Source organism: Geotrypetes seraphini, chromosome 16 (genome assembly GCF_902459505.1).
Source record: "Geotrypetes seraphini chromosome 16, aGeoSer1.1, whole genome shotgun sequence".
NCBI classification, from domain to species: domain Eukaryota; kingdom Metazoa; phylum Chordata; class Amphibia; order Gymnophiona; family Dermophiidae; genus Geotrypetes; species Geotrypetes seraphini.
The window spans coordinates 28,289,148-28,313,462 of NC_047099.1; the positions used below are offsets into that span (position 1 = coordinate 28,289,148).

Consider the following 24,315-nt stretch of genomic DNA (forward strand, 5'->3'; position numbering starts at 1 on the left):
GGTTTTCTTATTCTATGTTTTGCATCTCTGTAGCATTGTTGAAGTGTCTGAGTGCCATCTATCGGGTATGTTTTGAATTTAATTTCTTCTTCTCTCATTGTTTGTGAAATGTACAATTTATTTTACTGCATGTTATTTTTAAGAGGATGTGAAATGGTCAAGCATTCACTTTTTTCATGGAGCATACGGTCCTTTCCATTTAATGTTACCTTTAAGAGTATTTTATCATGTGTATTTTATTATCCTTTTTATCTTTTTATAATGTTTGAAATTTTTAATCATGTTCATTTAAATTATCCTTTATTTACAGCTTTTTTTAAAAAAAGTATTTTTCTATCATACAATTTTATTATGTTATTCTTAATTCAGTATTGTTTTTATAATCTTCCCATCCTTTCTGTTATCATTGTCACTTTTATTATACATATTTTTGTTATTATGTATGTAGGTATCATTTTTGTATTTGATTGTGTTTGTGTTTTTTCTAGAATATCACCTGTACCCCTGAGGCAAGCTTCCTTTTTGTAGCCGAAACACGGACCGTGTCGTGTCTACAAGGATTTGCAAGATAGATTGGGCATTGTACATATTTTGGATTTTAGCAATTTATTGTACTTAAACTCTATTTTATCTCAGGTTGGTGTGTACTGTTCCTTCCCCACTTTCCCTTTTGTTGCATTTCTTTCTTGGGGGTGTTTGCCTTGTTTTTTGGATTGTATTACAAAGACATCTTACTTTACATCTTTATAACTATCTGCTAAGAGATATTACATAAATGCACTAATAAATAACTGTGTTTTCAACAACTTCTTAAAATTTACATGATCAGCACAAAGTCGCAGATTCCCTGCTAATGCATTCCACATTTTCACTCCAGCTACTGAAAACATCTTAGCCCTCGTCACAGCATAGTGCACTCCCAATTCCCCAATCACTGTCAATCTCAACCCTCCCTTGGACCTCAGCACTCTTCCTGATCGATATATTTCCAATAATGTTTGAAAGTACACTGGGCCATCTGATATAGAACTTGATGCGCACTGTGGATAACACCTTAAATTGCACTCTCTGTTGTACCGAAAGCCAATGTAACTGTTTCAGGATAGGTGTAATATGGGTTATTCTATAGACCTTATTCACTCAAAAACAAGCCCCACACGGACAAACGATACACACACCCAGCAACACTACAAGGCCTTACTTACAACCCACAACATTCACACTCCCCAAAAAGAAAGGGAAAAAGGAAAAAGAAAAGAAGTGGAGAAAAAGGCCTCAGTTCAGCTTCATCTGGCCAAAAAAACTCCTCTCCTACAAAAGCTGTTTATGTGTAAATGCTGAAAAATAGTCCAAGAAAACAAGGCAACTAAAGTAGCCTGCCAGGTGGTATCAAACGGCACACCTGCCTGCCTGGCCTGGATTTGGAGGCCATTAGCAGCTAAGTTATTTTTTCTTGCTTTTGCTGTGGATGTTATGAGCTGGACTATACTGCCTTTTGTTACATTCACCCACTGACTTTCATCTGTATTAGGCGTGCCGTTTGATACCACCTGGGATTTAAGGGTAAACTAGATGCACATGCCGAATGGAAGCGGTTGTCGAGGCGGAAGCGCCATATCTGAGGTGATCGGCATAGACTCTAACTCCCTGCAGCGATGCAGATTCGGATTTCCTACTGGCAATGCGACATCAGCATGACGGGAGGTCCGAGAATGGCTTTTCATCATGCCTGGAGTCTTACCGCGCCTGATGTCCCACAGCCGACTTGGATTACTGTTGTGAGTGACGGTAACATCAAGGGTGAGGACTGGTTGAGTGAGCTGCATTGTCCAGACCAAGGAGAGGTGAATTGAAGCTGTAATGGACAGTACTCCGGAAAATCGAGAAATGCTTCTCTGCTTTGAAAAAGTGGACCCATGGCTGATGTACAGAGGTCGATGATGGCGGTTCCCCGGCTGAAACGGCTAAAGCACTAGGGATGATGATGTTGATGATCGATGGAAATGAAATTAAGTCCTTCTCAACTTTTGTTCTATTATGCATATTATATCTATTTCTTATTTATCTATTTGTTTAGTTTTCATTTAAAATTTCTTAGAATTCTATTGTTTAACTGTTTCTCTTTCCATTCTATTCATATGCCTTCCTCTACCTTTTCTTCTTTCCTCACTTCTAATGTTTATTTTTCTTTTTACATTTCTATATTTGATTTAATTCTTAAAATTATTTTCTATTTAATTATTTTCTTTCCATTACATTATTATTTTGGAATGTACGTTTTGTTTTTAACAGTATGGTATTGAGAGTTCAATGTATTCTTGTTAGGATGCTTCATATCTCATTTTTTTCCTCTATCTTTATTTTCCTCTCTATTATTTTACTAATTTGTTTGTTCTTGGGTACTTTAGTTAGATTGTGAGCCTTCGGGACAGTAAGGGAATTTCAAAGTACCTATTCTTTATTTATTTATCTTATTTTTATTGTATCCTTTAATGTATATTTCTCTGTAAACCTATATTACTTATAATTTTAATGCACCCTATTGTCTATTTTCTGTAAACCGCTTAGAATCCTAACGGAGTTTAGCGGTATATAAGAAATACATTACATTACATCTCCTTAAGAGTGGCATAGGGTAAGGGTAAATTAGATGCACATCTCCCTTGAGAAGCATACAGTGATATGGGGACTAAAACTATGCCAGGGTACACCTGGCGGGGCCTCCGTGTGTGCGGATCACCGGACTTAATGGATCCAGGGTCTGATCCGGAGATGGCAATTCTTATGTTCTTATTGAAGCAAATATATTTAATAAATATACTGTATATAAATACCATTGGGGCGATTCTGTAACTAGGTATTTGGTTGGAGTCTATCCTGTAAAAGAACGTAGGTGCATACTTGTCTTTACAGAATACCAGCGTAAGTGAAAAATACCTAAATATCTAAACTCGGGCGAAAGCACTTACTTCAGCCATAGAATTTGCCTGTGTGTGTGCTTAAGTTATGTGCCGGAAATTCATGCATAACTTATTTTATAAGATATGTGAATAAATTTGCAGCCAACCTATGCTCCATCTAGATTCTGCCAATATGTTCGCCTACCTGTAAAATACACACTATGGGTGCAAAAAACCCACTATTCTACAATATAAACCATAGCTTATACTGTGAACCGATAAACACATCAACATGTTTTTTTGTCATAATCTTCTACAGAACTCGGGTGATTCTTATGAAATTTGGTGTGTTTTGTTCGGCTCACAATGTAGATAAGCACTTACGCGGGACTCATGAGAACTGACGGCAGCCTTCAGAGAGCGGCGTGGGACCAGGCAGGCCACGAAAAGCTCGTGCCTGCCTTGTGCCACTGCCAGAAGAGATCAGGAGGCAGAGCGAGGGAAGGGCAGGGGAGCTGGACCGCCGGGATTAAAAAGATTGTTAAAGTAATTTTCATCAGCTTCCTGCTTTCTTAAAATAGACAGCAACATGTCTGCTTTTCCATCCCAAGAAAACTGTGGGTCTGTGAAAAGGTCTTTAACTTTGGTTGAGGAGGGGGAGTGCAGGCAAAGCCTTCTTAAGTGAGCATTCAAATTCATGTTAAAGACTGCAGCACTGAACAGGAGGAATTTGACAGGTCGACACGGTGCTAGGGATGATGGCTATATCTGCAGCAAAATTGCTTTATTTTATGCTTCCAGTGTCCACTGCAAAGTTTTTAGGCAGCAGTTCAAGATGACTGGAAAGGATTTTGCACAACGATGGTAACCTCAGGAATACCATTAATACAAAATGTCATGGGTATCTTACATGCTGTATTGCTTGTCCTAGTTTGACAGATGAAAAGACTTCCAGGGTCTGCCCTGTGCCCTGTCCTGGCCTGCCACTAGACCACCAGAGGGGGGACGGGGACAGGGAAGGGCAGTGGGACAGGGTACACCAGTTGGTTTAGAATTTTTATTTTCTTGGTTTTTCCTTCTCTATAACTAGGTGCGTCTTTTGGTCAGGTGCATCTTATACAGCAAAAAATACGGTACATTTTTAATGACTTACATGTGTAACTGGCATGCAACTGTGAGCGCAGGGGGCTTGCTGCTGGCGTCCGCGCTCCTGGCCTGTGCGCTGCTGGCGAGGGAGGGTTACACGCTGGACCACCAGGACATTAAGCGAACAGGGTATGGATATTTAGGTTAGGTAGGGAATACTTACAGGTCATGGACCTGTGGGGGGCCGCCGCGGGAGCGGACTGCCAGGCACGATGGACCCCTGGTCTGACCCGGCAGAGGCAATTCTTATGTTCTATAGAACTGCTCTGTCTATGTGGTATTGCTACTGAAGTGCAACTCGATATCATTTCTCAATGTTTCCACCTGTTCTGTGTGACAAGTGGAAGCAGGATGTTCCAACTCTCCAGTTTTGGTTTTCAAGTACAGAAAATGGGCCAAAATGTCAGAGTCTTGAAAAGATGTGAGAAAAATAAGAGGTCTGTTCCCATGTCCTGGTTTGACAACAAAACAATGGGACTTTGTGTAACACGAGGCTTGAATACAAATGCTGTGGTCACTTCAAGCTGAGAAGGTTTTGATGTGATATGTAATTTGTTAAACTGACCTTACACTGAAAAAAGATGCAATTAACCAAAAATATAGATACCAGTTCAGAAAAGCAGAATGTCTTATGTTGCAGCTAATGAAGGAATTAAAAACAGCAGCAGCAATCTGATTAGAAAATTATTTTTCAGTGGCTATTTTTATTCTGTAATTAAACTGTCAGTGATTTACCTTTTATCTAGCTGCAGAAAGAGTTATCGTACATACATATTACTTATGTAGTACCACCAGTTATAATACAATGCTATATTAGTACAAATAAAATACAAACTCTTCTTAGTGGAGGTAACAGTAAGAAATCACTTAGCTGCAATCCATGCCTCTCAGAGATCCTCAGAACTCGACAAGAGTCCATACAGTAATCCAGGGGCTCTGCAGACTTTGTCCAGGTCTTGAAAAGCATTGAGATCGGGGATGTGTCTGGAGGGCGTCCAGTTATGTGCAGATGCCCTCCAGACGCAGCCCTGTAGGTCGGGGACAGAGCCACACATCCTTTTTTTTTTCAAGGCAAAAATCTGGTAACCCTACCTATGTGTGTACCCTTAAGTAGGTATATGCTAATGCACATACATGCAATTTCATAAAATATCCAATTATCTTGGGTCATATATAACAAAAAATTAAATCATTCAAACACTACTTAATAAAAGAGTCAAAACCAGCATAAAATATCATATAATTAAAATAAAATCACATTTAGCCAAAAAACCCAAACAAATCCAAAGCAATGGGAAAATATGCTTATAAGTAAATACAATAATATAATGGAGACCATTAGCAAAAACTCAAAAATGGACACACAATTCTGAATTTCTTTATATTAATTTAAATTAAATCTTTAAATTATCATTTTAAATTATAATTTAATTTAAATTTTTAGGGGACAAGCCTCAGACTTGGGAGTGCATTTTCCTATAGTATTATTCAGTGAAGTATTTAAATAGTTTGGTTTTTTTTTTTTAAAGTAATTTTATAAAGTAATTAATAAATTAATGAAGTTTATAAGTATTTACATAATATGATGAAGGTAGTTTTGAAAGCGTCAGTTTATTAAAGATTAATTCAACTGGTAGGGAGGTGGGAAACAAGGAGACAGGAGAATAAGTTATTTCTTTTTCTCTTGAAGAAAAATGCACTCCCAAGTCTGAGGCTTGTCCCCTAAAAATTTAAATTAAGTATTCCCTCTAAAATGATAATTTAAAGATTTAATTTAAATTAATATAAAGAAATTCAGAATTGTGTGTCCATTTTTGAGTTTTTGTTAATGGTCTCCATTATATTATTTTGCTAATAGATTACCATTTATATTGTGGTTGTTTGCTATAAGTAAACACAAAACACTTTTGAACCAATTATACTGGCTGCCTATAGAAGCTTGCTTTTTATTCAAATTATGTACAATACATCTGTATGACCTGGGTCCTTACTTATTGGAACTGTTAGGATCTACTCCCCCAGATATAACCTCTTGCATGAATGGGTGCTGCCAAATCCTTTGCTTCTGTACTACTATGAGCTATATTTATCAGGGCCATGCAGTATAGGGCCTTGAAGCTTAGCAAAGAGCATATATTGGACAGCAAAAGCATGCCTCCTAGTGCCCTGTGTCAAAGCCGATGACATTCTGAATGACTTGTGCTTCTTGAGTCAGGAGTGGTTCTGAGAGACTGGAGATGGGTAGATATGGTTACTCTTCATAAAAGTGGAAGGAAGATGGAAGCAACAGGCCCATTGGTTACCTAGGCAGTGAATAAATTAGTGGAATTGCTGCTAACAGAGGAAAGTGCCATCTTTATGTAGTTCCATATAGGCAACAAACTGAGTGCCCTTGGTTTAGGCTCTAAGGTGACTGACTGGGTTAGAAACTGATTACTACTGCTATTTTTCAGCTCACACTTAAATAGAATTTACTCCAAGGGAAGGGTTGTTACCAGTGGTGTATTGCTGGGGTCCTTACTTGATCTTGTTATTGTCAATGTTTTTGCAAATGACACTGTAAAAAAGCTATTGACTGGATGGATCATACAGGTCTTTATCTACTGCCATTTACTATGTTACAATGAGAAAGGTTTGTCATTTTTGCAGATGACACCACTACAAAAAGGTAGACACCCTAGAGCAGTGGTTCTCAACCCTGTCCTGGGGGACCCCCAGCCAGTTGGATTTTTGAGATATCCCTAATGAATATGTATGCATATAATGGGGGAGACAGGCATGCAAATGTGTCTTATGCATATTCATTAGGGATATCTCAAAAATCCAACTGGCTGGGGGTCCCCCAGGACAGGGTTGAGAACCACTGCCCTAGAACATGTGGCAAACACATAGAGGGATCTAACACAAACTGAGAAAGAGTAGAGAGCTGAGATTTAATTTTAAAAAATGCAGGGTCATGTGTTTGAGCTCGAAAAATTGAAGGAAGCAGTACAGTATAGGGGGTGACATGACTGATGCTCTTATCCATCCTAGAGGCTGACCAAATTTTGGTTTCGGTTTTGGCACCACAACTGGCCCCAAATTCCAGTTTAACGCTGTTTTGGTTTCAGCCAGAAATCCCAGTGCATTTTTGGCAGAAATCCCCCTTCCCGCTTCTCATCCTGACCAAAACTACTACCAACCTTCCACAACCCCAAGGGCTCCCCTCCTTGGGCTTACTTTAGGAGCCTTGGTGGTCTGGTGCAAACCCCAGTCACTCCTGCCCCTACTGTCGCCACCATCAAAATAGTGCAGAGACTGCTGTCAAAGATCATGGCAGCCATTTTGAGATTGGAGCCAGTATAATCAGGAGCGATTCACAGCCATTTTAATACCAGAAACGGCAGGGGCATGAATGACTAGGCATCGCTCCTGCCCCAGTTAGGCTACTAGACCACCAGGGTTTAATTTAGGCCAGGGAGGGGAGGCTTTATCTGATCATAGAGGAGGGAAGGGAGGCTCTCTTGGTGATTGCAGCAGCAGCGGCAAGGAGACTTTCTGATTGCAAGGGTAGGGAGTAAGTGCTGTTTGAGGGAGTGAGGCCTGGCCAGTTTCAGTTTTGGTTTTGGTCAAAACTAAATAGTGAATTTCAGTCAAAACCAAAAAGCCTGGTTTCGGTCTGCCTCTAACCCAACTGCACCATAGATAGTTAAGCCCCTCTCAACATTGCTGGCTCAAGAGCTGGTGGTACACTGAGCCAACTGTTGGTCTGGCACCCCTATCTACATAGGTGCCCTCCTTGCTCTTCTCCCCACCCCCTGACATCAACTCTAGCTGCAGTGAGAGCATGTCGTTTTGCTCTCAACAATGTACTGCCCTCTACACTCAGCTGCTGGCATTACCCCAGGTTTAAGTGCAAGAACAGGAGTATCTGTTCTCACATTTTAAACTTGCAGCGGTGGCTGTGCAGAGAAAAGTGCACAGTAGTAGGAGCAAAACACACTCTCGCTGCTATGAAGGCTGAGCCAGTAAGGCAGACTTTTAGTGCCCTCAGTGGCAGAGTAAGAGGGGGTCCATCTTGGTGAGGGCGCCGGCACCCCCTTCCTCTTTTCCCCTTGCTCCTCCCCCACTGGCCGCGACTTCACATCTCCCCCATCGTACTTCTATCTCTTCGCTGGCGCAAGCAGCAACTCTAACTTGCTGCTCACGCCAGCGTCGGCTTTCTCTAGTCACTTCTGGGTCCTGAACCTAAGAAGTGGCATCAGAGGGAGATTCGACACCGACCCGGGCAGCAACTTGGTGATGCTGTTTGCGCTGGGGAAGTTAAAAGAGGCAGGAGGGGCGGAGAAGAGGGTGGGGGAGAGGAACCACCGCCCTGGGCACCTTGCACTCTCGCTAGGCCCTTGAGCTTTAGCATTCTGAATCAGAGCCTCACCTGGGTCATGTCTTGAGCGGAACCTACCATCCAGATCCCCAAAAGGCAAGGTTCCGTTCCCCCTCCCTGGCACATTGTCTATTCATTTTTGAGGTAGTGATCATTCTGTTCCCAGCACGCTGGAAATAGTCAGTTTGAAAGGGCAAAGTCTGTAATGCTGAAATCCCGGCCAACTGAAAAGCATTATTTGATTTCTGCTGAGCTCCACAGAGAGGAACGTAAGTAGGTCAGGATTCAGATAGGCAGCAATTCATTTTAAATTTATAGCCTATCTAATTAAAAGGATGTGTATGAAAGGAAAGGCAAAGCGTCTGAGAATATCTCTCATTTGGCTCAAGCTAGTGGAAAGGACTCAATAAAGGCAGAAAAGGTTTGGCCTTGCAAGCAGAATTACTGTACAGTGGAGCGGAAAAAAGGAGCTAAAGCAAAGACAGTAGCATAGTAAATGATGGCAGAAAAACGTTCTGCACAGTCCATCCAGTCTACCTAACAAGGCAGCCAAAACCACACCTGCCAACCCATGCAGGTTACACTCCTTTATGATTAAATACTCTTTATAAGGAAAGTAAAGCAAAGTAAGATGAAAAGAAGGCTGCTTTGGGTCTCAAAAATAGTAATCAAAGAGGCAAATGAATTATTTTTAGTTTCATTCCCTGTTTTTACCCCTTTGTTTTATTTTATCATTTAAATTTCCCCAGAATTCTACTGTTTAACGGTTCCTCCCTTCTACTTCTATTCCCTCTCTCTACTCTTTCCAACCTTCCAAAGTCCTCCCTACCTTCCTCTGTAACGTCGCCTAGAGCTTGTACAGGTTATGTGTGACTAACCAATGGAAGAAATAAATAAAGGAAAAGAATTAGCCTTCATAAGTTACAAAGCATCACAGAAAGATGATGGTGGGCTACAGTTAACTGGAAAAGCTAAGAGCAGCTGGTAAAGTAGTTAAAAGAAATGGGTCAGACTAACGGTCCATCCAGTGTAGTTTCTTGTTTCCAAACCAGGTCATGAGTACCTGGCAGAAACCCAAATAGTAGCCACGTTCCATGCTACCAATCCCAGGGTACGCAGTGGCTTCCCCCATGTCTGTCTCAGTTGTAGACTAAGGACTTTTCCTCCAGTAACATTCCCAAACCTTTTTTAAACCAAAACAGGCTAACTGCTGTTACCACATCCTCTGGCAATAAGTTCTTTGGAGTGAAAAAATATTTTCTCCTATTTGCTAAAAAAATATTTCCATGTAATTTCATTGACTGTCTCCTGGTCTTTAAACAGTTAATTGGCACCCATGGAGATTGATAGATACTGGATAAATGTAGTTTTTGGTTGCTTGAGAGTTACTATTAAAAACAGGCCTAACTAATACTATAGCCTATACCAGTGGTCTCAAACTCAAACCCTTTGCAGGGCCGCATTTTAGATTTCTAGGTACTTGGAGGGCCTCAGAAAAAAATAGTTAATGTCTTATTAAAGAAATGACAGTTTTGCATGAGGTAAACTCCTTTTGGCTTAGTCTTAATAATAATATTGTCATTTATAGCTAAAGAGACATATGATCAAGAAACTGTTTTATTTTACTTTTGTGATTAAGATAAACATAACGAGGGCCTCAAAATAGTACCTAGCGGGCCACATGTGGTCCCTAGGCCGCGAGTTTCATACCACTGGCCTATACTATGCCATACCATAAACTGGCCTATACTATGCCATACCATAAACTGGCCTATACTATGCCATACCATAAACTGTTCCAGACAAAACCATCAATCATAAAGGAACATTCAATGAATCAATATCCCCCACTATCCTCAAGAAATACTTCTCTATATTTGGTCCCTACATACATACTTTAATCAACATTAGTCTACAACAAAGTAAAGTACCACCAGCCTGAAAAAAATCCACTATACGCCCAGTTCTTAAAGATCATAAAATAGGTTCCGACATAAAAACTAATTATAGGCCAATTGCTAATATTCCGTATTTAGCTAAAATAACCGAAAAAATTGTTTTTAACCAAATATCAGAATATATTGAAAAAACCAACGTACTGCATCCAAATCAAACAGGATTCAGACAAAATCATTCCACAGAACACTCTCTAATTGGTATGACAACATCTTTATTATATCATTTAGATCACCATACATCCGTAATTTTGATTTCTCTTGATCTATCGTCTGCTTTCGACACTATTGACCATAGTCTCTTAATAAATAGGCTTCAATCAATCGGTTTAACTGATCAAGTTCTGCTTTGGTTTCAGTCTTACCTCGATAACCGTTCATCGATTGTCTCTTTTAACGATGTCACCTCAAATAGTTATTCACTGCCTTATGGAATCCCCCAAGGATCAATACTTTCGCCTATCTTATTTAATATTTTCTTAGCCCCTCTGATGACATTGTGTCAATCCATTGGATTTACAGTATTTGCCTACGCAGACGATATACAACTATTACATCCAATCAATAACAAAAATCCTCAAGAAATAGCAATAATAAATGATAAACTGGATCAAATTCAATATTGGCTCAAAACTAATAAATTAGCTTTAAACATTCAGAAAACCAACGCTATGCTCTTTCCATGGAAAGACTGTGAAACACTTTCCTTTCCTATCTCTATCAAAGGCATTCCCCTGCAGATGGCCAAAAATATTAGGATTTTAGGAGTAATATTTGATAACAAATTATCATTTCACGATCACATAAGTCAAGTGGTCAAATCTACCTTTTACAGACTCCGCCAGATCAGATCCATATCAAAATTTTTATGTGCACAATCTTTGAACATCTTACTTCATTCCCTTGTAATCTCTAAAATTGATTACTGTAACACCTTATTTATAGGTTTGCCACAAAAAGAGCTTAGGCGCTTACAAATAATTCAGAATGCCTCTATTCAAATTATTTATAAAGCCAAAAAATTTGATCATGTTTCACCATTACTCAAGAAAGCACACTGGCTTCCGGTAGCACACCACATTATATATAAACAATGCCTACTTACTTTCAAAGCTTTAGAATTCAAAACTCCTGCCTTTATTTTTAGAGTCTTAATACCTTATACTACCTCTAGATCTCTCAGATCACAAGATCAATACCTATTAGCTATCCCCTCATTAAAAGTTATTAACACAAGGTGTAATACAATCTTTTCCATAACAGCCCCTCAGTCTTGGAATAATCTCCCACTCTATTTAAGACAAGAAAAAAACTTAGAAAAATTTAAGACCAAACTTAAAAGTTTTTTATTTACAGATGCTTTTAATGACTAAACTCCTCTGCATTGCCAATCTAATTTTCTTCGTTAATTGTCTGTGTCTCCCTTCCTAATGTACTTCCCTTGAATTATTGAACTTAACAATGAATGTAACCATTAAATAACTTCCCTTTTGTTTTATTATTATAAGTAGAAATATCTCACCTAAATGTATTTATATCTATTTAAATAAGTTTACTTTTTTTACCCAAATTATTGTATGTTTAAATGATATGTTACCTAAATTTTTGAACAATTTGTACATCGCCTAGAATTTTGAATAGGCGATAAATCAAAATATTTAATAAACTTGGAAACTTGCACATGTGGTAGGTAAAGCATGGGCGTACTCAGGTGTGGAGTGCCAAGTTTACACTTTAAATTTCTGCCAAAAATTGGTTTTATTTTCATTTTTTATTTAAAGTATTACAGTATTTCTTAGATTTTTTTTTTCTGATTGCTTGAGAGTTCTGGTTAACATCTTCTCCACTACTTGTAGAGCCTCTTCTTGGGGGATAGAAGTACTAAAACGTGTGTTGTGTCTTTCACAAAGGAAGCAATTTGAAATACCAAGGAGCATAAAAAAAAACAATCCACATATTTGCAAATGTGTTCTAAAAGGGAGTCATGAGCCAAGTCAATTGCATGTCCAGGGGGATCTATCAATCTTATAAATATTTTCAGTAAGATATTTAAAAAAACTGAAATTTTAGCATGTTTATAATTTAAAAAAAACTTCCACTCATTTATTGATTAACCCCCCCTCCTCCAGATCTTGAGCTTCAGATGTCATCTGGCTTCTTCTTTTCTTCATTTGGATCTTTTGTCCATTCTTTGAAGGATGTTCTTTTGGTTCTAATAGCCTCTTTCACGTCATCTTTTAACCATGCTAACTGTCGTTTGTTCTTTCCACCTTTGTTAATACAGTACATGGAATACATCTGGTCTGGGATTCTATAATGATATTTTTAAACAACATCCATGCCAAAAAGTGTTTTTGTAAAAGAAAGAAAGTTGGAATATTAATTGCATTTGGGAAGACTTTTACATCTCGTGAGGACACTGGTTGGTAGATTGGATTAGAGACATTTATTGATGAAAATGGCTGCTATCTCAAGTGCATTTCTCAGTCCGTTCAATTCACAAGAATAACTTATTGTATTACTTGAACAGTATAATGAATTGTACTTTTTGAGGGATGTGTATGATGTGAAAATTATTATATGTCATCATGTGACAGGCCGAGCAGTCAACACCCATCTCACATCCACTCCCCAGATACTTCTTTTATTAAAATAAGGACAAACACAACAGGGTTAAACACACTCAACATTCATCCCCTTCTAAAATCCATGACCAGGTCTTCCCAGCTCCTCCGGGTCCTCCCTGGACTCCATAGTTCTCCCGGGTCCTCGCTGGATTCTGTCTCATCCAGATCTTGCCCTCCAAGTCTTCAGCAGCTTCCGGTGCCATTTACTGGTCATTCTGCCGGTTGCCACCGGCCCAGCCGGATGCTCCTTAGGTTAATTCTTCTAGGGTCTACCAAGCTTCTTCCTAGGGTCTTCTACTAGCTCTCGGTGCCATTGCCGTTCTCTCCACCGGTCGTCACCATCCCCACCAGTCCTGCCACCGATCAGCCGCCAGACCCCCCTCAGCTTTGGACTCCTCCAGCTCTTCTACTCGCCTCTTGTGGGGCCACTGCTGCTTTCTCTGCTCCCCGGCTTCTTGGGTCCCCTCCATCTGGATTCACTAATCGTCAAGCCTGAGCCCCTCACTGGACTCCAGGCTCTACCAAGCCCTCTGGCTACTCTTCCAGCTCTTTCCTGCCAGTATATAGATCCCCGCAGATCCTCTCTCCACCGGGCTTTCCACTGCTGCACAGTCCCCCCTGTCAGGACTGGTCAGCCTGACCACTCTACCCTGCTGCACTGGGCTCCCTATCAGCGCCGGTCAGCAGTGGCCTTAAGGGCTTACTGGGAGTTAGAACTGAGGCCAGCATTCCTCCCCTAGAGGATCGCCCAGCTCCTGAAGGACCTCCTGCTTTCTGAGTTCTCTGTGGTGGAGCTGTTCTTTTCAGCACCACCATCCACTCAGGTCATTTAAGTTTTATTTTGATGCCAAACTTTTTCTATTTAGAGATTTGCTGTGATTATCTCAAACATTTTTACATTCTGCCACTGTTTTTTCCTCCACCATCTCTACCAGGAGGGTATTCCAGGCATCCATCACCCTCGCTATGAAAAAACATTTCCTGATATTACTCCTAAGTCTACCACCCTGCAACCTGTATTCATATCCTCTAGTTCCATAGCTCCCAATCTCTGGAAAATATTTGATTATATATTAACGCCTTTCAAGTGTTTAAATGCCTATATCATATCTGCTCTATCCCTCTTTTTCTGCAGGGTAAGTGGTTTGTTTATTTCTAATCCGCCTTTTACAAGGCGAAGTACAACGACACATAATAGTACTTCAAACATTCAAACATCTTACAAAAAAATAAAAATATACATAACATTCAACATAAAATCAAAATAAAATACCAGCCTGACAATCATAGCAGCACCAATTGCTTCTTCTCTACCAAAAATCAATCTCAAGCAACCTAATACAACTCAGGTTTTCAACAGCCAGCATCTCATGCTGTGTATTTCATACAACAAAACAGATGCCAAATTTTTTTGATGTTTAATGTAAGCCTTTTTTGATGTTTAATGTAAGCCTTTTCCACTCTTCTGAACCACAACATGAAAATGCCCCCCACTCTCACAGCCTGCAGGCTCAACCCTTTTCTCGATGGAATCGCCAGGTCATGTTGTGTTGCTGAGCGCAGCTTTTGCAACCCGATGTAAGGAAATACACTGTCCCTCAGATGTCGCGGGGCATACCCTTGTATACTCAGGTAAGCCAGTAGAAATAGTTTATACTTAATTCTGAACTCAATTTTCAGCCGATAAAGCTTGATATAATAATCTGTTACATGTTAATTTTCTGGAGCCATTATATGATCAAGGGGTAAGAGGGGCACTCAAAGAGGACAAGGCTATAATGAAAAAACTAAGATGGTTATTTACTAACAGTGTGTACTAATTTTGCTAATCTGCATTATTTACTAAAGGCCCATTGCATGAAACAGAACAAAATACTCTGTTCCACCTTTTAGCCAGTTCCCAACCCACAATAGGATACTTCCTCCTATCCCAATATTCTAGAAATTCTCAGTAAAGACAGAAGCAAATAATCCATTTACTAACAGTGCACTAACAATGTTAACTCATGTCATTTATGATCTATTTGTGAATTGCATTATTCCGTAAGATGTTAAAATTTAATAAAGATTGAACTAAAAATAAACAAAAAAAACCCCTCACGTTATTTAGCACAGGGTCCACTGAATAGTTCATTTCCATCTCTAACCTTTCTACCGTTCTCTATCCTACCCCTTAGTCAGGCTCCTTAAACAAATGTATGTCTCCTCTGTTGAAGGAGGAAGATGTTAATTGCAGGAGATCTCCTTTCCTCAGTGTGAAACCAAAAACGTTTCCACCGACCCATAGGAGCCAACTTGTCAAAATGATTGGGGGTGCTAAACCCAATGGAAATTACCCCTTCCTGGATACTATTAAGGAATTTGCTCATTATTAGAGGTGCTCAATTATCCCAGCACCCAAAGCTAGCTCCTTTGCAGCTACCCTACAGTTCTTATGTAGCTGACTAATTTGTTACTTAAACCTACAAAAAAAGATTATTAAATCTATTTATAGAAAGAGAAAAAAAAATATAGTATTGTAGAGGTTTCTTCTTGATTTTTACTGTCACCATAGCAACTGAACCGTGAAGCCCTCTTTTAGGTGTTAATTACTGCATTACACTAATGATCTAGGAAAGAGGAATTTATGACTGTAAAACATGTTCTAAATGGGAAAACCCCACAGAAATGAGTCAGCTCAGAAAAAGAAAGCCGGAAAAAAAAACAAAGAGCACAGCGAGGCTGAACCTTAGCATCTGGCATGAATCTACTGAGACAGTACACTATCCACTCCTACCTATACAAGGGAATAATTAGAAGGTACATGTTGTCATAATACTATACTTATTTAATATATGAGCATATTAGCCTCCGGAAGATACAGGATAAGTGATCACAAACTTTGGACAAGCAGGCAGCATATTTTCACATGTGGGTGACGTCATCCAAGTAGCCCGGTACTATCACTTTAAACTTCTTAAGAAGCTTTGAGACTGCCCACACCACCATAGAAACATAGAAACATAGAAAGATGACGGCAGAAAAGGGCTATAGCCCATCAAGTCTGCCCACTCTACTGACCCACCCCATTAAGTCTGAGTACTAATGACCTAGTTCCTTAACTCGACCCTCGTAAGGATCCTACTAGGGCATCCCATTTATTCTTAAAGTCAATAACGCTGGTGGCCTTGATCACCTGCTCTGGAAGCTTGTTCCAGTGATCTACAACCCTTTCTGTGAAGAAATACTTCCTTATGTCACTATCGAATTTCCCTCCTCTGAGTTTGAATGGATGCCCCCTTGTGACCGAGGGTCCCCTGAGAAAGAAGATGTCTTCTTCCACCTCGACACGTCCCGTGATGTATTTAAATGTCTCAATCATGTCCCCCCTCTCCCTGCGCTCCTCTAGAGTGTAGAGCTGCAATTTGTTTAGTGCTTTCCCATCCGACGTCAGTTTGTGGGGTTTCTCAGTTTTTCGTTCTCCGCAGAGCAAAGAAGTTGTGTTTTGGACTTTGTTCAAGTCGTGTTGGCTTCCCAACCTATTTTTTGCCTTTCGGCTCAGTTTTCTTTATTTTTCTCTGTTATTAATAGTTTCTTTCTTTGATTCTTCTTTTAAAAAAAAAAAATTAAAATGTTATTTTCTTTTTTTTTCCTCAATTGAGCCTTCAGGCCTTCTCTCTTCAATGTTTTCTTACTGGTTTATTCTCGGGCTTTAACCATTGAGTTTTTCGACTTAGCCGTCAAGATTTTTCTTCACATGTCGAGGCCTTCTCCCAGTTCTAAAAACTGCACTCGTTGCCAATGGCCCATCTCCATCACTGATCTGCACAGCTGGTGCATTCAGTGTCTGGGCCTGGCATATTGAGTGGACATTTGCATTTGCTGTTCTATGCTGCAAAAATGCTCTCTTAAGGCTTGACATATTCAGCAGGAGAAGTTGTTTGGACCAGCCATGGCCTCCGGCAACAAATTGATGCCATCGGCACCGACACTACCGGCATCCATGCCTACCTCGCTATCGGACGTTGTTCCTGCATTGGGCAAACCTGCTAAGAAACAGATGTTTCACACATCCCTTGACTTCTTAGCTTGTTTATTATCTCCCCGCCCTTGTGTCGGGACTCAGAGGGTTTCCAACCCCAGGGAGACCAGCTCTGTCTCACCTCTCCAGTGTGGTTCCAGTGGGGAAGTCGCTGACAGCAACCCGATTTCCTGCATCTACCGCATTAACTCTTCTATATTGCCATAAGTGGCTGCTCCGGAGTGCCGCGAGGCCCCGCTTAGGCATTTCAGTTACTGTTAGCCACACAGTAACTGTTCAGTTTAGAGTGAGTTCCCGCAGCGTGTTGCTCAGCTAAGTGAGCCCGCAGCCATCTTGGATCCTCTCTCTCTTTTCCATTCATGTGTACCTTCCCCTCCCTCTCTCTTCCCTTCCCTTCACCTTAACATCCATCTATGAGCAAGTATTTTCACCCACCCCACCCCCATCATCATCTAGCATCTTTCACCCTTACTCATCCTCACTCTCTGAGTCTGGTGTCTCTCTACCTCAGTTCTGCCTGTCCAGTCGGATCTATCTATATCTTTTTCCCATGCCCTCCATTTCCTCCCCCTTCATGCTTCTGGATTCTCTCCCTGCCTGCCTCCCTTTCACCTGACGCTCTTACAAATTATCTTCCCAGCTGCGATTTAGCCAAGTTACCTCCAGCTAACACTAGGGAACTTCACTCTGCTGCAACTTCCTATTGCTATGTGGGAGAGGTATACAGAGGGAAGATTTCCAGGGCTGGCTGGAAGTAGCTTGGCTGAATTGCAGCTGGGAAGACAAGCAATTTGTAGGAGCCCCAGGTGAGAGGGAGGTAGGCAGGGACATATTCCAGACTCACAATAGGGTAGGATATGGAGGGTGGAAGAAAAAGAGAAAGCTAGACCTGATTGTACTGACAGAACTGAACCAGAAATGCTGGATTTGGAGAGGAAGGGTGGGTCAGGATGAAAGATGCCATACTGTGATGGAGTGTGGGAGGGGTGGTCTCATAGAACAGGGAGAAGGGAAGAAAGACCTATTATTAGGAGCAAGTAGTTATGACAGTATTTCCCAGTGCAATGACTGCGGCCAAAAAACTAAAACCAATAGAAAGACAGCAAGGGCTGCCCAGTGATCCCCAAAGTTTGCCATTGCCCCATGAACATAAGAACATAAGAGTTGCCACACTAGGGCAGATCAAAGGTCCATCAAGGCTAGTATCCTGTTTCCAACAGTAGCCAACCCAAGTCACAAGTACCTGGCAAAATCCCAAAGAGTAAAACAGATTCCAAGCCATCTTAATAATGGCTTAAGTACTTTTGTTTTAAGAAATTATCCAAACCTTTTTTAAACCCTGCTAAGATAACTGCTTTCACCATGGGCCTTGCATTGAAGAACACTACCATAAAATAATGCGACAACCTATCCACAATCAGTCCAAGCCATTAGAATTAAAACAGCAGCAATCAATCAACCAACCAAGTATACAATACTACTCAATGGATCTCCAGGATTGAGCTCCCAAATGTGAAAACATGAGTCTTCAATATAGATTTAAATTTCTTATGAGGTTTCCCCTTGAATAAAAATAAATAGATATTTTCAGAGCACTGGGGCCAACCAAAACAGCACTACCTGCAAAGACTCCAAATAAGATGTAACATTAGGGGGAACACAATATATGGCCATTAAAATTCCTAAATACTATACATTCTACCCAGAACATAACAAATAGTTAATAAGAATAAATAAGGTGGGGGGTATTCTCATAAAATGCTTTAAGTCAAGTCAGAGTACGGTAAAAACCTTAAACTCTACTCTAAATTTCATTGGTAACCAATGATATTGAATGAACAATGTGTGTGGGGTGAGATGGGGGTGGGGTGGGGGGAGTCACATGATCAAAATGATGAACCCTACCTGGCAGCTGTATAGCCAAGTTCTGAAGCATCTACAAACACTTCAACACAGATTTACCATCACCAGCATAGATAAGATTAATATAATCAGAACAAGATATTAGTAAAGCATGAAGCAATATATATAGGGTGACTTAATCAAAATAATCTCGATTAGAATATTCTACATTTTATAAGAACCAAAACATAGAGACATCTAAATGAAGGCATCCTATATAATAAAACCCTAAGCGCGCATGCGCACTTAGGGTTTCGTGTTCCCTGTCGCCGTGTTTTCTGATCCATGGCCGGATTCTATTTTAGAACGCGGCGGCAGGGAACACTCTGGTCACTCCCCTCCTCCTGCCCTCACTCACCAACCGCTGGAGAAGCGCAGGCAAGCTCTCTCCCTGCATGCGTCCTGGCCGCCCCGATCTTCCCGCAGCGGACCTGGGGGGGGGGGCTGACGTTGCACCTTAGAGCCTGGGCACGAGTTGGCCATGGCTCTCGGCGTGGCCCGAAGGCGTGTCGCTGAACGCAAGAAAGCGCCCCGTGGCTGGAAGCCATCGTCAGCCCGCTGAACGCAGGTACGGTACGCGGCCCCCTTTGCTTCTCGTCTCGCTGTGAGGATGGGGGAAACCGTGGGCCTTTAAATGCTCTCCTGTTTCTCAGCCTGTGTAGTCACTGATCCAAGTTTGGGTTTGGAGCTGGGGCTGAAAATTTGGGGACATGTGAGGGAAGGAGGCTTTACTAGCACCCGTTAATGTAACGGGCTTAAACACTAGTGTGATAATATTTCTCTTACCATGATACCAGTGAGAAGACATACACCTTTTCCACAGTATGTGTGTGGGACCATGTCACCATATCCAATGGAGAGGAATGTGATAGAGATGAGCCACATGGCACCCAGGAAGTTACTGGTTACATCCTGTTGGTCATGGTACCTGCCAGGGAGAGGAAGAGAGAGGTCAGTAATGGAAAGTGGGCATAGAATGAAGCTAGTAACCTAAGTCTTAGATACAAAGCATCCAGGGAGAGATGTAATTGCAAGTCAATAAAGAGAGAAATCATTTCTTAACATCAGGTTATAAAAGGACAGATAGAATAATAAAAATAAAATAATAAAAATAAAAATAAAATAATATAAAGAACAGTTAAATGATGTAAAAAACAAACAAAAACAAGCAAACCCAAAGACTAATTTCTCCAAGCTGAAAAAGCTGCAGAATTGTCTGCGGACTTCAGAAAATAAAGCAAACGATAGATATCCAGGTAGTTTGCTAATTTGTGCTGCCCACCACACTGCCACATATCTGTAGTCAAGCTGTGGTTGTTTACCTCTCATCTGATTTTGCTCTGTTCTCTGGGGTTGATATTTATAGTGATTTAATTGGCCAGAAGCTCCAAGCCTCTAAGCTGACAATGGGGGTGGTCTGGTTGTGGAGTTTGCATTTATGTGGTTAATTACCAAAATTAACCCCATAAAATAAATGCATAGATAGGACCACATAACACACATGCCTATTTTTATGCAGTACAGTGCTGAATATTGCACTTAACTGTATAAACGGTCACTGACCATTTATGCCTCGATATTCAGAGCTGTTGAATATCCAGGGATCATGCCAGTGGCAGCCAAACGTCACCGACTGCTGCCAACTGAATAATTAGCCTTCTGTTTCAAGCGTTCATTGTTTTTATTGATATTTCGAAACAATTTTGAATGATGCTGATCAATAAGTTGGTGTCTAAAAGTCAATAAATCACATGCCACTAAGATCTTTTGCATGCTTCAGTTCTGCCATAGCAGCTGGTTAACAAATTATCAAACTACACTAAACTTTTACCACCTACCAAAGTCTGTTCCAGGCGTGCCCAACCTTTGAGTAGGAAGATGAGATGGCTACTATAATTAGGGCAATGATTTATCCAGGAAAAAAGCAGAGCCAGTCTTGATTTTAACCAGAAGTGTTTACTTTATCCTCACCCTCTTTGATCTATTCCTTGTCGTCAGCACAATCCACCACTGTCTACTTATTGAACTTTTTTCCTTTTTTGGGTTTCCATTATTTCAAGTTTTATTTAACATTTGATTGATCGCCTATCCTGGATTCTAGGCGATATACAATAATAATTTTTTTTTTTTTAAATGGGGAGTACAAAAATTGAAACAAAGACATATACAAACAAAATACGTAGAGGGATGAACTACAATAAAATCTAGTAAAGAGAACATTAATGGGGAAAACAATAGGAACGAAGGGGAACATATTCTAAACATTTACACACATAACACATGCTACTACCACTACTATTATTCATTATTTCCAGAGCACTACTAGACATATGCAGCACTGTACATAGTCATGAAAGAGACAGTCCCTACTCTAATGAGTTCGCAATCTCATCAATCAAGACAGACCCACAGGATGCCAGGGTAGGGGGTTACAGTTAGCTGGGGATGGTTAAACTGCTGGCTAGGGTGATGAGCAGAGGGAGAGGGTTATGTGTTGAAGGCAATCTAAAAAAGGTGGGCTTTCAGTGTTTTTGAACAAGGGAAGGGATATGACACACAGACTCAAGTAGTCTATTCCAGGCATACAGGGCAGCAAGATGAAAATAACGGTCTGGAATTGGCAATGGAGGAGAAGGATTCAGATAAAAGTAACTTATCTGAGGAACGGAGTTCTTGGGGAGGCATATAAGGAGAGATAACAGAGGAGAGATGCTGAGGGGCTGCAGGATGAACACACTTGTACTTGGAGTTTGAACTGTATGCGAAGGTGGATAGGGAGCCAGTGAACTGATTTGAGAAGAGAGGTGAAGTAAGTGTAGCAAGGTTAGCAGAAGATAAATTGTGCAGCAGAGTTTTATGCAGATTGCAGGGGGGTGAGGCAGTTCAGTGGGAGACCAGTTAGAAGTAGATTGCAGTAGCCTAAGTGTGAGATTACGAGAGTGTGGGCAAGGGTCCGGGTAGTGTGCTCAGACAGGAAGGGGCAAATTTTGGTGATGTTGTAGAGATAGAAGTGACAAGCTTTAGCAGTCTGTTGGATGTGTGTAGAAAATGAGAGGTTGCAGTTGAAGATGACTCCAAGGTTACGAGCAGAGGAGACAGGAATGATAACAGTATTATTTACACAGACGGAGAATGGAGGGAGAGGAGCAGAGGGTTTAGGAGGAAAGAGGAGCAGCTCAGGCTTGGAGCAGCTCATTCTCGGACATATTTAGTTTTAGGTGGTAGATGGACATCCAGGCAGCAACGTCAGACAAACAGGCAGAGACTTTTTCTTGGATTTTTGATGAAATCTTGGGCGTGGACAGTAGATCTGGGAATCATCAGCATACGAGTATAGTTGATACTGGAAACCATGGGAGGAAATCAGGGCACCAAGTGAAGAGGTGTAGAGGGAGAAGAGAAAAGATCTTAAGACAGAACCTTGGAGTACACCAAATGTTATCAGGATAATAGCAGAGGAGGATCCACTAGTGCATACACTAAAGATACGATGGGAGAGAAAGGAGGAAAACCAAGAGAGGACAGATTTGTGGAATCCAAGCGAGGACAGAGCATCAAGGAGTAAGCAGTGATTAACAGTACTAAAAGCAGCAGACAGGTCAAGAAGGTTGAGAATCGCGTAAAGACCCTTGGATCTGGCCAGGAACAGGTAGGTCACTGCAGACTTTGGTAAGGATGATCTCTGTGGAGTGTAGGGACGGAAAGCTAGATTGTAGAGGAGCAAGAATCAGTTGAGATGAAAGGAAGTCAAGGCAGCGACAGGGGAGATAATATGCTCAAATAGCTAAATATGGAAGCCTGAGGGCTCCTTTTACAAAGCCGCGCTAGCTTTTCATCACGCGCTAACCCCCGCGCTGGCTGAAAAACTACCGCCTGCTCAAGAGGAGGCGGTAGCGGCTAGCGTGGCCGGCGGTTTAGCGCGGCTTTGTAAAAGGAGCCCTAAGTTACAGAATTACTCTTTATGGGGGCCTAAAGATACTTGCATTGCAAGATCTCGCTCGTTTAGAACAGTCACTACACTCCCGTAGCGTCAAAGAGAGAAAAATCATCGGCTCAACTGTGATGACGTCAGGCGCGTATACTGTACGTACTCATACTGCAAGACAACGCTCCTTTATCAAGTTAAAATTTAATAAAACGTTTTGCTCGTCTTGCAAAACACTCGCACACCAAGTTACTCGCAATCCAAGGTTTTATTGTATTTGTATGCAACTTTATACATTTAGTTTAAAAATTTAAATAAAATGTTAACCTATTGGCATATTGATGTGGGAGACCCTCTTCTTTATCTGCTCACCTCTCACAAACTCTAACAGTCCATGCTGCAATAATCCACAGGGAGATACTGAATACCAGCAACACTGTCCCTGGGCAGATGGTCATAAGGGTCTTCATAACAAAGCGCGTGTTAAAGTTAATTTTGTTAAGTGCTCCAATGCTGCGTGAAGAGGCATCCGTGAAGAGTTTACTATGCAGTAGCATAACCCGAGCTATAAGGTACAAACGCAAGAACATAGGGATGGAAATAATGATGTCCACATCAGCCTCAGTCCGGGATGGTGCATATGAAAAAGCCAGGCGTGCATTCCAGAAGAACTTGTACTCCCCAGGGATGGGATGGATGGCACACACTAACAGTTCCAGGCTGATATAGAAGATGCGTTCATAGGTCATGGCAATTCGCCAGTCATCAGCACCATTGTCAATCACGAAGAGCTATGAGAACAAACAAGAAGATTGTTAATGAAGAAAGCAAGTATTCTTTCCCTAAGCCTTCCCATTCACAGTAACAAGATATATCAATTGTCTTCTGCATTGCCCTAAAACCAGACATATGAGGGCACAGAGAGTAGCATCGATTTTTTTGAACCAGATGAAGACTGTGCAGATATGTTTTGCACAAACACAGTTACTGTATCGAGTGAAGCCAATGTTGGCATCCTTTGACTTTCGCACTATAGTGCAGGCTATGGTCTTGTCGAGGCTTGACTATTGCAATGGTCTTGTCGAGGCTTGACTATTGCAATGCCCGGTATCTTGGAGTGACTAAGACAAGGTATAGGGCATTGCAAATAGTACAAAATTCTCGTACGAAGAAAGACTAAACAAATTGCAGCTCTACACTCTAGAGGAGCGCAGGGAGAGGGGGGACATGATTGAGACATTTAAATACATCACGGGACGTGTCGAGGTGGAAGAAGACATCTTCTTTCTCAAGGGACCCTCGGTCACAAGGGGGCATCCGTTCAAACTCAGAGGAGGGAAATTCGATAGTGACATAAGGAAGTATTTCTTCACAGAAAGGGTTGTAGATCACTGGAACAAGCTTCCAGAGCAGGTGATCAAGGCCACCAGCGTTTTTGACTTTAAGAATAAATGGGATGCCCTAGTAGGATCCTTA

General features: G+C 41.0%; 1 protein-coding gene across 1 annotated transcript in view; it reads right to left on the reverse strand.

The window, feature by feature from the left end:
• The window catches only part of KCNN3 (potassium calcium-activated channel subfamily N member 3), a 92,084-nt gene that overhangs the window by 29,363 nt on the left and 38,406 nt on the right, over positions 1 to 24,315 (reverse strand). Inside the window, exons 3-4 of the mRNA XM_033924838.1 lie at positions 23,212 to 23,630; positions 19,701 to 19,842 (exon numbers count right to left, since the gene is read on the reverse strand). Coding sequence (XP_033780729.1) covers positions 19,701 to 19,842; positions 23,212 to 23,630 — 561 coding nt within the window. The remainder of the gene's footprint in view (positions 1 to 19,700; positions 19,843 to 23,211; positions 23,631 to 24,315) is intronic.